The following is a 14608-nucleotide window of genomic DNA, read 5'->3' on the forward strand; positions in this document are numbered from 1 at the left end:
ACCACATGAAATTGCTAATATTTGATCATTTCTGATATATGTGATGGCAATGCATATAGTTCAATCTACCCAACTCTGTCAAAAGAGATCCTAGGGTAAACCAGGACTCATCCCTGTCTTTACTGCACCTCTATTTCCTTATATACCACCAGTAAATTAAAGCTCCTAATTTCTGGGGTTTTTTCCTCCTTCTAAATTCATTGCTGTTGCTTGCATTTAAGTTTTCCTCACTTCTTGCCTATAGTATTACAGTGGCCACCTAATTGTCTTTCTGTACTGAGTCTGATCCAGGAGTTGGCAAAAGATGGCCACTTTATTTTTAGAAAAAGAGTTTTACTGGAATGCAGCCATGCTCATTAGTTTATGCATTGGCTCTGGCTGCTTTTAGGCTACGTGAGTTGAGTAGTTGCAACAGAGACCATATGGCTTAAAAATTATAAAATACTTGCTACCTAGCTCTTCATAGGAAAAGTTTGTCAATCCCTATACTAATCTTTCCCACACTGTTAAATATGGGCCTTCTAAAATACAAACCTGATTGAGACATCTCTCTCCTTAGAACGGTGACTTCTAGTACTGATGGGAGATAAACCTTTTTGCATGACTTAGAATACCTTCTTTAATGCAGCATTTCTCCCTGAAAGGAGAATTCCCTTTTCTCACCTTAGGTTCTAGGTGACTTAAATTATTTTGGGCTTCAAGCTATTCCAATTTTGTCTTTGTGTATATAATTCTAATTAAATTATCCTTCTTTTCATACTCATATTCAATTTTAGAAATCATTTTCATCTCTTAAGAGTACACCAAAGAAAAACTTTTTTTGGTAAAGCCTCCCCAAACAAATCATGTAGCCTTACTCATTAAAAAAGGAGATGACAGACATAAACAGTATTTCTCAAAAAGTGACTTGAGTACCCTCTAATAATATTAGTGATCATTTTAGCTAATTTAACAGTGAATATTTTGGTTGTAATCATTATAACTGTTCTTTGATGTGTGTTAGAAAAAAATATAATTACAACTTCAAATCCAAGATATCCTGAATATTAACGTTTAGGACATTTCTAGGGTGAGTAGTCAAGTTTAAAAAGGAAACCCATTCAGTAAAAAATACTTTTAAAGAAAAAATGGCACAGGAATTTGGAAGGAATCGTGACCCAAGGGACTGAAGTTGGCAAACATTGCTGTAGGCAATGAGAGCCACTGAAGTTTTGTAAATATGGTAGCACCCTGATCTACGGATATCTAAATATTATGTGATCTGAGTCAATGGAGTAGGAAATTGTGGCAGCCCATTCCTTTATCTGCTCATTACATGGTGCTTATGAACTTTCCAGGCCCCCCTGTAGACAATTTACTCTGTCACTCAACTTCCTCTGGATCTAGCTTATTCCAACTCTGAGACTATGAAGGTAGAAAAATAAAATGGGGAGATATTGAAGAAATCTTGTCTCACTATTCCAGCCTCCTAATCCCCAGAGGACTGGTCTATAGTGAATACCAGAGTAGGACCATGCAGGGTATTCCAATCTAAGAACCACAGTTAAAGGGGGTTTTGATGAACTAACATGATTCCAGAAGCGCTTCAACAGTGGTTGTAGTCATTTTTTGTCACTTCCCAGAATGTTCTCTCTCCCTTCTACCAGATACATATTACACAGCCAAAGGTCAGGGCTATATGGCCTCAGCTGCCTTTTAAGTGGAAACCCCAAAGGCTCCAGCTGCTGAATTTAAAATAAGGAAGTTCTGATGTTTAAAGTGTGAAAGAAGACATATTTTATCATTATCTCCTGTCTGCACAAAATAAAACTCCCAAGCACTTATATTAGAAGCCATTAAGAGATCATTACAGGATAGAGTTTGACCTGTGGAGTTTTGTTTTAGGACATTCCATGCGGTTACTATCAAAAGAAGACCATACAACAAAAATCTATATGCTCCATAAGAGTCAGCCGACTATGCGCTTCTAATAATGTTACGTATTCTAATTCCTGCGTGTACTGCTTCGCTAACATGTAAGTGAAAACACCAAACCCAAAACAGAAACCTGTTTTGAGAACTTAACATGTAGCTGACCGGTAATATATGGAAATTTTGAATCACTATACTTTACACCTGAAACTAACTCTGTATGTTAACTACACTGGAATTAAAATTAAAAGAAAAAAAAAAAAAAGCAACCCTTCTACACATTTTGGAATGTGTGTGCGAAACCCTCAAGATGTGATTCTGGAAACTAAAAGTGTCCTTGGAGTTTCACTCCAGCTGGCTGAACCTCAGGGGGATGGGGGTTACAGGTACTGAGCAACTGAGATTCTGAGTCCTACCTCCAACTCCAGCAGAGAAGTCCCCCTCTCCCTGTTCTGAACATTAGGTTTCAGAGTGAGGTTATATGTGAAAAAAGTTTCTGTTCCTAAAATGTTTGAAAATCAAAGCTGTGAGAAAAATCACCCTTTTCAAGATAAGACTATGGCAATAAGTCTCAGTACTCAGTCAGAAGACCTTGGGTTGAGTCCTGCCCCTGCAGGGCTGTGATCCTGGGAAGTCTTGTAACCCCTCCATAACTCAAGTTCTCAGCTACAAATCTGAGATAATATTTCCTGCTTTAATTGCTAAATATGCTGTGACAACACTGACGCTTCTTTCCTGATACTTTCAAACATACGAAGCTCTCTGCTGCTTCAGGACCTTTGGGCAAAAACCATCCTCTCCTGCAAGAAGAGTGCATGCTTTTCACAGGACTGGTTGTGTCTCATTGTTTCGGCTTCAGTCTAAATATTTCTCCATTACAGATGCCTCCCCTGGCCATCCTGTCTAAAGTAGATTTACTTCTGGTATTTTTCATGTTAGTATGCTTCTGTTTCCTTCATAATTCTTACCAGATATTTTATTTTTATGTTTCTGTTCCTTTGGTTTTGGCCTATCAACAAACATAAGCTCCATGAAGTCAGAGGGCAATACGACCTAGGACAGGTAACTTAACCTAAGCAATTACCCGAGAAGTTGACCGTGAGACCTGAAAAAGCTAAGGCCTAAAAGGAGCTTAGCATAATGCTTGTCATACATCACCAGTGTCCTTGTGTTGCTTCCAACTAGATGACTTACCAACCTGATTTGCCTGAGACTGAGGGTTTTCCTGGGGGGTGAGACTTTGGGTGCCAAAAGAGAACGGTCTCAGACAAATCAAAATAACCAGTCACCTCACCATCAGCAGGCTTTCCTATCTAGCCCCTTAGTTCTCCATCCATATTTACCAACTTTTTCTTTCCCTCAGAAATATAACCTGTACGATCGTCATCCTCAACTAGTGCAACAGTACCTCCCAGACAACCTCAAAACCGCATCAAATAGACTTCCTCTGTAGTGGTCGCGATAAGCTCATGGCACATGCTGAGATCCCTTAGAAGAAAAAGAAATTGTACAGACTACCCCTTCTCCCAAATTTATTAGTAGCTCTCCACTTCCATCCTTCCTTCAAACTTACCGTTTACCCTCTTCCCTAGGATCCCAAGGTTTCGGGGAAGTGAAAAATAACTTCTTTATTGCTAAGAATTTATTTTTAGGATTTTAATTTAAAAACAGAGTGAATCATAAATTCATAAATGCACTGTTTTAAAGTGTACAATGCAGTGGTCGTTAGCATATTTGCACCACTATCTAATTTCAGAATAAATTTCATCGAAAGTCTGTCTCCCTTCCACCATCCCGCCAGTACCTGGCAATCACTGGTCTACTTTCGTCTTGTTGGGTTTGCTTATTCTGAACAATTAGTATGAATGCGATCATACAATACGTGGCTTTTTGTTTCTGGCTTCTGTCATTCAGCATAAGGTTATCAAAGTGCATCCATGTTGTAGAATATACCACTTCTTCGTGTCTTTTTATGGTGAAGTAATAGTCTATTGTATGGCTATACCACACCGCTTTTATTTGTCCGTTAATGGGCATTGGGTTGTTTACATTTTGGGCTATTGTGAATAATGTTGCTCTGAACATTCATGTACAGGGTTTTGTGTGGACATATGTTTTCATTTCTCTTAGACGTATATCTAGGAGCGGAATTTCTGGGTCATATACTAACTCTGTTTAACAGTTTGATGGACTGCCTGTTTTTCAAAGCAGCTGCGACAGTTTACAATCCCACAAGCCATGCATGAGGCCTCAATTTCTCCACATTCTCACCAACCCTTGTTATTCTTCATCTTTTTTATGATAACCATCCTAATGGGTGTGAAGTGGTGTCTTGTGGCTGTGATTTGCATTTCTCTAGTGACAAATGATGTTTAATATCATCTCATGGACTAATTAACCATTTGTTCAATGCCTATTCAAATCCTTTCCTCACCTCTCAATAATATTATTCACCTTTTTACGGTTGAGTTGTAAGAGTTCTTCATATATTCTGGATACACGTTCCTTATCAGATATTTATTTGCAGTATTTTCTCCCATTCTGTGGGTTGTCTTTTCACTTTATTAATGATGTCCTCTGAAGCACAAAATATTTTCATTTGATGATGTTTAATTTATTGTTGCTATGCTTTCATTGTCATATCTAAGAAACCAGTGCTTTAACCCAAGGTCCCAGAGATTTACTCCTCTGTTTTCTTGTAAGAGGCTTATACTTATTTTTTATATACTTATGTCTTTGACCCATTTTGAGTTAATTTTTGTACATGGTATGAGGTAGGATATCTAACTTCATTGTTTCATACGTAGATATCCAATTGTCCCAGCACTATTCGTTGAAGACTGTTCTTTCCCCACTGAATTGTCTTAGCACCCTTGTTGAAATCAATTGATCACAAATATAAGGGTTTATTTCTGGACTCTAAATTCTATTCCAGGTTTGTATACCTATCCATATATTGATACGATACTGTCTTGACTACTGAAGTTTGCCATCAGCTTTGAAACTAGGAAGGATATATTCTTCAACTTTGTTCTATTACTAATCGTCTTGGCTATTCTGGGCCCTATCCTTAGAAAGTTATAAAGGTGTTCTCAAAGAATAATGTACGGATCAGTTTAGCGTAATAGTTTTAAGAGTAACATGAGGGGTGCCTGGGTGGCTCAGTTGGTTGGGCGGCTGACTTCAGCTCAGGTCATGATCTCGCGGTCCGTGAGTTCGAGCCCCGCGTCGGGCTCTGTGCTGACAGCTCAGAGCCTGGAGCCTGTTTCAGATTCTGTGTCTCCCTCTCTCTGACCCTCCCCTGTTCATGCTCTGTCTCTGTCTCAAAAACAAATAAATGTTAAAAAAAAATTAAAAAAAAAAAAGAGTAACATGCTAGGGAAAAATTAGATATTCTAACAATTGATGATCGGCTTCAATAATCTGTAGTACATCTGTAGTCAATATTTCTTAGGAAACAAGTCACGGAAGCAGTTGTGTCATTGTTTATAGGAGTTCTACAAATATCAATGCTCCAATGCCCTTTGAGTTTGCTGGAAAGAAATTTAGTATTTTCTAAGGTTTTCATTTTCTAAGTAGTTCTTAGACAAGTACAAAGACATTAGTAGCCCTGGAAGGAAATATATTTTTCTCAGAAAAAATCTGCTCCTTTTCCTATTGTGGTACCACCACTTAAATACCCTTGTCCATATTCATCTTCCTGGTGTTTGGTACGCCTATGTCCTACTGCTAATCTTCTTTTTGTCTCAGGCCAGTGGGAAATCCATTCAGCTTGCCCTCCCTGGTCATTTCAGAGAGTTCACATGTAAGAATTATCTGAGTCCCCAGCTGTCACATTTATCTCCTTTAGCCTGAAGTTTCTTACTTCTCAGATTTTCATTCCAAATGTGGGGCCAGGACACATTCATGATAAGCTGAGGGCACCGAGCACAACTTTATGTTACCTGCATGTGTGCCTCCCTCTCTCCTTCGGGTTCTAGTTCAGGTTCTGCCAGTACGTTGTTTCTGCATCCTGGGGAAGTCAGAAGGTTGATCTGCTTAAGCACACTGAAGACTTTTGGCTCAACATTTTGTTTAAAGGCTCATCCTTTTTAAGCCATGTATGAGAAAAAGAAAGTTTACTAGATATTACGTATTTGGTTTTCTAAAAATAAGCATGACATAACGTTGAGCTAAAAAAAGGAAAATCTAAGGATATAAAATGATACATACTTTTGAAGGATATAAAATGATCAGACTTTTGAAAAATATATTTATTACGTATACAGGAAAATATAAAATATATGAAAGAATACATGATGGGGATCTTTTGAATACTTATAAATAAACCTAATGTAACTTTTGTGCCTATTATATGCCAGGCACTGTGCATGCTGCTACATAGTAATTATCTCATTCAATATTCAAAACGATCCTATGAAGGAGGTATTGGTGTTAACTACCATTTTGTAGATGATAAAACTGAGGTTGAGGGTAATTTAGGGATGCATCAAGAAGTCATAGCTCACTAGGGGAGAAACCAAGAGACAAGTATACCAATCTGACATCCAGAACCTTCAAGCTAAACTTCGCATTATCTTTAAAAAAATTTTTTTTAATGTTTATTTATTTTTGAGAGACACAGAGAGAGACAGACAGACAGAACATGAACAGGGGAGGAGCAGAGAGATAGGGAGACACAGAATCAGGAGCAGGCTCCAGGCTGTCAGCACAGAGCCTGATGCAGGGCTCGGACTCCTGCAAGATCATGACCTGAGCCGAAGTCAGACGCTTAACCGACTGAGCCATCCAGGTGCCCCTAAACTTCTCATTATCTTATCTCATGATTAGAATCTCTATTTGGGTAGAGTTTTAGGATTTTTCAGAACAATTTCTCATATTTATCCATTTGTCTCATGAATATTTAATAGGCATCTAGTAAGTTCAAGATACTGTGCTAGGTGCAGAAATAGAATATAAAGCCTGCCACAGCTTAGAAAGTACCTTCCCAAACAGGGCACCTATGAGACCCACACCAAAACTGTGTGGTAGGAAGGGATGCGATTGATTATTTCCTTTTTTGGCATATAAAAAGAAAAGACTCCAAAGTTAATTGTTGCCTAATGTGAATTAGTAAGTATTTGCAAAAGATTAATGTTTTGATTATTTCCCAGTAGCTCCTCTGTGGCTATTAATTTTTTTTAAAAAATGGTCCGCTTTTTCATGAAAAATACAATAGCAAAAGTCTACTGACTATAATTTAGCACAAAATGTCGTCATTGGCTTGCTGTCGTTTCTTACTGTATTTCTGCTGAAGACGACAAATATCTTCTGTTTTCCACATTGCTGTATTAATCTTGCTCTTGACCACTATGTTCTTTGCCCCCAACAATAAAAATCCTTTCTGCTTGCAGTTCATAGAGAACGTTCACAGTGAGCCTCAAAGAGTTTTCTCAGTAGGTACCCAGAATCGTGGCAGATTATGGTAATTCTGGTTCAGAAAAGTGAAAAAAGTTCCTCAGGGTACCTCAGGGAATCATTTTTGTCCCTCCCTATACTTCTTAATATACAGGTTCACTCATTTGCTAAAAGCTCTAATAATTTTTCCCCATGATTTCAAAGTAGAGGAGTCACCAGGGTGAAGGAAGAGTGAGGGTAGAGCATACCTTTACAGCTGTGTGCTGTTTAAATCAGGGGTTTACAAATCAAGGCCTCCCTTCCCTTAAAATCCTTACTAAAATACAGCTAGATTAGAAGAGAAGGTTATATTGAATACAAATAGTCTCTAAATGTTTATATCAATTTCTCTTAGAGCTTTGAAACACACTTTGAAAATTCAATACAGTGGAAAATGCAGAACGACTAAAAAATCTCAGAATAAGACCTGATTTTCCTTCATTCGTCAGGACTGAACCCATTTGAATTAAACATCGTCTTTCTTTCAAAAAGTGGAATTCATTACATCACTTTATTTTTAAAAAATCAATAAATCTTATGCTATGGAAAGCCCCTCTTTAACTCAAGATATATTTAATGAGATGTGCCAGAATTGTGTTTGTTTCTAGAAATACAGAGCTGAGTTGAACGTGACCCCTGACTTTGAGCCACTCACAGTCTGTTATGCTAATTGGACAATTCATTCATTTATTCAATAAATATTCTTTAAGTACTTATGAGAGTGAGAGATTTGGTTAAATTCTGGGACCTCAGTGGTAATTAAAACAGGTCCATGTCTTCGTGCAGTTTACAGTCCAGCAAGGGAGCAAGAAAATGAATGATTATTTAAAAATATGACAATGTGGGGGTGGAGCCAAGATGGGGGAACAGCATGAAAGTTTTTTGTGTGTCTCGCGCCCACGAAATACAGCCAGAGCAACACTAAACCATCCTGCACACCTAGAAAACTGATTGGAGGATTAACACAACAATCTGCACAACCGAAACCACAGAATTCAGCAGGTACGCGGCACAGAGAGGTGAACTTGGGGAGCGAGAAGCTGCGGGAAGGGAGCCGCTTTTGCGGGCGGAGAGAGGACAGACACGGGGGGTGGGGGGGAGAATATGAGAAAAGCACCCCTCCCCAAAAGAAGCTGGGGAGAAAGTGGAAAATTGGAAACAGCCCCAGGGACTAAACTAAAAAGGGAGAAAGGAGAAAGGAGAGGGTTAAACTCCATTGAGACTGTAAACAAGGGGAGCGCAAAGGCTGCCACTCTGCAGCTACATACCTGGCAGTGCTCTGGTGGGAAAGGTGAACCCCCAGGAACAGAGTGGGGTCCAGGAGGTTCTTGGACCACACGGGAAAAAGCGGTTCCACTGCTGGAAGGACATTTGGTAGAGACTGTTGAAGCCACCTGGTCCCAGCAGACCCCAGAGAAGGGCCACATTCACTGGTGCTGGTACAGGGTCGTTAAGGGTGAAGCCTGGTGCCAGATGTGTGTTGTGATTTTTCCATAATCCCTGAAATGCTGCTGCTACACTATCTCGTGAACTTTTTCTGGGCTGGGCAGGCACCTGGCCGCAGTCTCGGGGCACCGGCAGCAGCAGGGTCCAGCAAGCGTTCCTGGGTGCAGCCGACATTCAGCCATTGCTCATTCGGCCATCGCTTGGTGAGACCCGCTTGCAGAGGGGCGGAACGGGTCAAAGCCGCAGTCCTTCAGAAGTAAGGGGCCAGGGAAAACACCCGCATCTGAGACAAAACTCAGGAGACAGGTACTGCCTGGGGCTTGGTCATGGACAGTGAAAAAGCGGGGAGTGGATGAAAGCTGAAGACAGAGGATGGGTGCGTGATTGCTGATGGGAAGAACAGAGTTCCGATAGTAGAGGCAGGCCATTTTCACTGCTCCCGCGCACGCGCATACACACCTAGGAGCATCACAACGTTCCACCCCAGTAGGCTAGCAGCGCCATCTAGTGGTGAAAGGAGCCATTACACTAAGCCCTGCCGAACTGGGCCAACCTTGCCCTTCAAGAACAAGTATCACTGTCTGCTTAGTTTATGGATTATAAAGTGCTTCATAGTCTGACATCTAGGGGAAAACGAAGTAATTTCAGTCCTATTTCAATCTGTTAGCAGGTCCATCTATTCAATTTTCTTTCTTTCTTTCTTTTTTTCACTTCTTTTCCCTGAATACAGAAAGAGAAAAAATTCATTTTTTTTCAATTTTTATTAAAAATATTTTTAATTGTTTTGCTATATTTTTTACTTTTATGTAAATTTTTTCAAATTCTATTTTACTTCCATCATTTGTAGTCTACTTCAGTGTATTCACTTTTCCAAATTTTCAAACGATTTGTTTTTTGTTTCATTTCTTTTTCTTGAATACAGAAAGAGAAAATATTCATTTTTATTTTTAATTTTTATTAAAAATATTTTTCTTAAAATTTTTTCCACTATACTCTTTATTTTTGTGTAATTTTTTTCAAATTCTATTTTACTCCCATCATTTCATTTTAGTTTACTTCAGTGTATTCATTTTTTCAAATTCTCAAATGATTTCCTTCCCCCCCCCAACTTTTTTCTCTAATCTATCAAACCACTTTCAACACCCAGACCAAAACACATCTAGGACCTAGTATCATTTATTCGATTTGTGTGTGTGTGTGTTTAATTTTTTAATTTTAATAGTTTTTTAATTTTAATTTTTCTACCTCGTTAATTCCTTTTATCCCATCAAAATGACGAAACAAAGGAATTCACCCCAGAAGAAAGAGCACGAAGAAACGACAGCCAGGGATTTAACCAACACGGATACAAGCAAGATGTCTGAACCAGAATTTAGAATCACAATAATAATAATACTAGCTGGTGTCAAAAATAGATTAGAATCCCTTTCTGTGGAGATAAAAGAAGTAAAAACTAGTCAGGATGAAATAAAAAATGCTATAACTGAGTTGCAATCATGGATGGATGCCACAGCAGCAAGGATGGATGAGGCAGAACAGAGAATCAGTGATATAGAGGACAAACTTATGAAGAATAATGAAGCAGAAAAAAAGAGGGAAATCAAGGTAAAACAGCACAATTTAAGAATTAGAGAAATCAGTGACTTGTTAAAAAGGAACAACATCAGAATCATAGAGGTCCCAGAAGAGGAAGAGAGACAAATAGGGGTAGAAGGGTTATGTGAGCAAATCATAGCAGAAAACTTTCCTAACATGAGGAAAGACACAGACATCAAAATCCAGGAAGCACAGAGGACCCCCATTAGATTCAACAAAAACCAATCATCAACAAGGCATATCATAGTCAAATTCACAAAATACTCAGGCAAGGAGAGAATCATGAAAGCAGCAAGGGAAGAAAAGTCCCTAACCTACAAGGGAAGACAGATCAGGTTTGCAGCAGACCTATCCCCAGAAACTTGGCAGGCCAGAAAGGAGTGGCAGGATATATTCAATGTGTTGAATCAGAAAAATATGCAGCCAAGAATTCTTTATCCCCCAAGGCTGTCATTCAAAATAGAAGGAGAGAGAAAAAGTTTCCCAGACAAAAAAAAATTAAAGGCGTTTGTGACCACTAAAACCAGCCCTGCAATAAATTTTAAGGGGGACTCTCTGAGGGGAGAAAAGATGAAAAAAAATTTATATACATTTATATACATATATATGTATGTAAATAAATAAATACCAAAACCAACAAACATTAGAAAGGACCAGAGAACACCACCAGAAACTCCAACTCTACAAGCATGATAATGGCAATAAATTCATACCTTTTAGTTCTCACTCTAAATGTCAATGGACTCAATGCTCCAATCAAGAGACAGAGGGTAACAGAATGGATAAGAAAACAAGATCCATCTATATGCTGTTTACAAGAGACCCACTTTAGACCTAATGACACTTTCAGATTGAAAATAAGGGGATGGAGAACCATCTATCATGTTAATGGTCAACAAAAGAACGCCAGAGTAGCCATACTTATATCAGACAATCTAGATTTTAAAATAAAGACTGTATCAAGAGATGCAGAGGGCATTATATCATAATCAAGGGATCTATCCACAAGAAGACCTAACAATTGTAAACATTTATGTGCCAAATGTGAAAGCACCCAAATATATATATCAATTAATCACAAACATAAAGAAACTCATTGATAGTAATACCATAATAGTAGGAGACTTCAACACTCCACTCACAGCAATGGACAGATCATCTAATCAAAAAATCAACAAGGAAACAATGGCTTTGAATGACACACTGAACCAGATGGACTTAACAGATATATTCAGAAAATTTCATCCTAAAGCAGCAGAATATACATTCTTCTCCAGTGCACATGGAACATTCTCCAGAATAGACCATATACTGGGACACAAATCAGCCCTAAGTAAGTACAAAAAAATCGAGATCATACTGTGCATATTTTCAGACCACAACGCTATGAAACTCAAAATCAACCACAAGAAAAAATTTGGAAAGGTAACAAATACTTGGAGACTGAAGAACATCCTACTAAAGAACGAATGGGCTAACCAAGAAGTTAAAGAGGAAATTAAAAAGTATATGGAAGCCAATGAAAATGATAACACCACAACCCAAAACCTCTGGGACGCAGCAAGGCAGACATAAGAGGAAAGTATATAGCAATCCAGGCCTTCCTAAAGAAGAAAGAAAGGACTCAGATACACAACCTAACCTTACGCCTTACGGAGCTGGAAAAAAAAAACAGCAAATAAAACCCAAAACCAGCAGAAAAGACAGAAACTAATAAAGATTAGAGCATAAATTAATGCTATCAAAACAAAAAACAAAAAAACAAAACAAAACAAAACCCAAAACAGAACAGATCAATGAAACCAGAAGCTGGTTCTTTGAAAGAATTAACAAAATTGATAAACCACTAGCCAGTTGGATCAAAAAGAAAAAGGAAACAACCCAAATAAATAAAATCAAGAATGAAAGAGGAGAGATCACAACCAACACAGCAGAAATAAAAACAATAATAAGAGAATATTATGAGCAATTATATGCCAATAAAATGGGCAATCTGGAAGAAATGGACAAATTCCTAGAAACATATACACTACCAAAACTGAAACAGGAAGAAATAGAAAATTTGAACCGACCCATAACCAGTAAGGAAATTGAATAGGTAATCAAAAATCTGCCAAAAAACAAGAGTCCAAAGCCAGATGGCTTTCCAGGAGAATTCTACCAAACATTTAAGGAAGAGTTAACACCTATTCTCTTGAAGCTGTTCCAAAAAATAGAAATGAAAGGAAAACTTCCAGACTCTTTCTATGAAGCCAGCATTACCTTGATTCCAAAACCAGACAGAAACCCCACTAAAAAGGAGAACTCCAGACCAATTTCCCTGATAAACATGGATGCAAAAATCCTCAACAAGATATTAGCCAACCAGCTCCAACAATACATTAAAAAAATTATTCACCACGACCAAGTGGGATTTATACCTGGGATGCAGGGCTGGTTCATTATCCACAAAACAATTAACGTGATTTATCACATCAATAAAAGAAAGGACAAGAACCATAAGATCCCCTCAATAGGTGCAGAGAAAGCATTTGACAAAATACAGCATCCTTTCTTGATAAAAACCCTCAAGAAAGTAGGGATAGAAGGAGCATATCTTGAGATCATACAAGCCATATATGAATCACCCAACGCTAATATCATCCTCAACGGGGAAAAACTGAGAGCTTTCCCCCTAAGGTCAGGAACAACACAGGATGTCCACTCTCACCACTGTTATTCAACATAGTATTGGAAGTCTTAGCCTCAGCCATCAGACAACACAAAAAATAAAATGCATCCAAATCGGCCATCCAAATCGGAGGTGAAACTTTCACTCTTCGCAGATGACATAATACTCTATATGGAAAACCCAGAAGATTCCACCAAAAAACTGCTAGAATTGATTCATGAATTCAGCAAAGTTGCAGGATATAAAATCAACACACAGAAATCAGTTGCATTCCTATACACCAACAATGAAGCGACAGAAAGAGAAATCATGGAATCAAGCCCATTTACAGTTGCACCAAAACCCATAAAATACCTAGGAATAAATCTAACCAAAGAGGTGAAAAATCTATACACTGAAAACTATAGAAAGCTTATGAAAGAAATTGAAGAAGACACAAAAAGATGGAAAAAGATTCCATGCTCCTGGATAGGAAGAACAAATATTGTTAAAATGTCGACACTACCCAAAGCAATCTACATATTCAACGCAACCCCTATCAAAATAACACCAGCATTCTTCACAGAGCTAGAACAAATAATCCTAAAATTTGTATGGAACCAGAAAAGACCCTGAGTAGCCAAAGTGATCTTGAAAAAGAAAACCAAAGCTGGAGGCATCATGATCCTGGACTTCAAGCTATACTACAAAGCTGTAATCATCAAGACAGTATGGTGCTGGCACAAGAACAGACACTCAGATCAATGGAACACAATAGAGAACCCAGAAATGGACCCACAAATGTATGGCCAACTAATCTTTGACAAAGCAGGAAAGAACATCCAAAGGAATAAAGACAGTCTCTTCAGCAAGTGGTGCTGGGAAAACTGGACAGTGACATGCAGAAGAATGAACCTGGACCACTTTCTTATATGATACACAAAGATAAACTCAAAATGGATGGAAGACCTCAATGTAAGACAGGAAGCCATCAAAATCCTCGAGGAGAAAGCAGGCAAAAACCTCTTTGATCTTGGCTGCAGCAACTTCTTACTCAACACGTCTCTGGAAGCAAGGGAAACAACAGCAAAAATGAACTACTGGGACCTCATCAAAATAAAAAGCTTCTGCACAGCAAAGGAAACAATCAGCAAAACTAAAAGGCAACTGACAGAATGGGAGAAGATATTTGCAAATGACATATCAGATAAAGGGTTAGTATCCAAAAATCTATGAAGAACTTATCAAACTCAACACCCAAAAAACAAACAATCCAGTGAAGAAATGGGCAAAAGACATGAATAGACACTTCTCTGAAGAAGACATCCAGATGGCCAATCGACACATGAAAAAATGCTCAACTTCACTCATCATCAGGGAAATACAAATCATAACCACAATGAGATACCACCTTACACCTGTCAGAATGGCTAACATTAACAACTCAGGCAACAACAGATGTTGGCGAGGATGCGGAGAAAGAGGATCTCTTTTGCATTGTTGGTGCCAATGCAAGCTGGTGCAGCCACTCTGGAAAACAGTATGGAGGTTTCTCAAAAAACTAAAAAT

At 38.4% G+C, this 14608-nt stretch overlaps 1 protein-coding gene and 1 long non-coding RNA gene across 9 annotated transcripts in view; one reads left to right on the forward strand and one right to left on the reverse strand.

The window, feature by feature from the left end:
- LOC109275917 (sperm-associated acrosin inhibitor-like) overlaps positions 1 to 14608 on the reverse strand; it is a 116566-nt gene that overhangs the window by 89685 nt on the left and 12273 nt on the right. For 2 of the 8 annotated variants that reach the window (XM_053907003.1, XM_053907002.1), the window contains exon 1: positions 8616 to 9647. The exons of 2 other annotated variants lie outside the window; for them this stretch is intronic. In XM_053907003.1, coding sequence (XP_053762978.1) covers positions 8616 to 8774 — 159 coding nt within the window. In that variant the 5' untranslated portion in view covers positions 8775 to 9647. Of the gene's footprint in view, positions 1 to 8615; positions 9649 to 14608 lie in introns of those variants that run through there. 4 more of the 8 variants (XM_053907000.1, XM_053906999.1, XM_053907004.1 and 1 more) reach the window with 4 other exon arrangements.
- LOC109275916 (uncharacterized) lies at positions 1358 to 7929 on the forward strand. Its single transcript, XR_008423700.1, has 2 exons — positions 1358 to 2015; positions 7703 to 7929. It is a non-coding gene; the product is annotated as an uncharacterized LOC109275916 (long non-coding RNA).

The sequence above is a fragment of the Panthera pardus genome, unplaced genomic scaffold, assembly GCF_024362965.1.
Source record: "Panthera pardus isolate Hobbes unplaced genomic scaffold, ASM2436296v1 HiC_scaffold_2, whole genome shotgun sequence".
Taxonomy (NCBI): domain Eukaryota; kingdom Metazoa; phylum Chordata; class Mammalia; order Carnivora; family Felidae; genus Panthera; species Panthera pardus.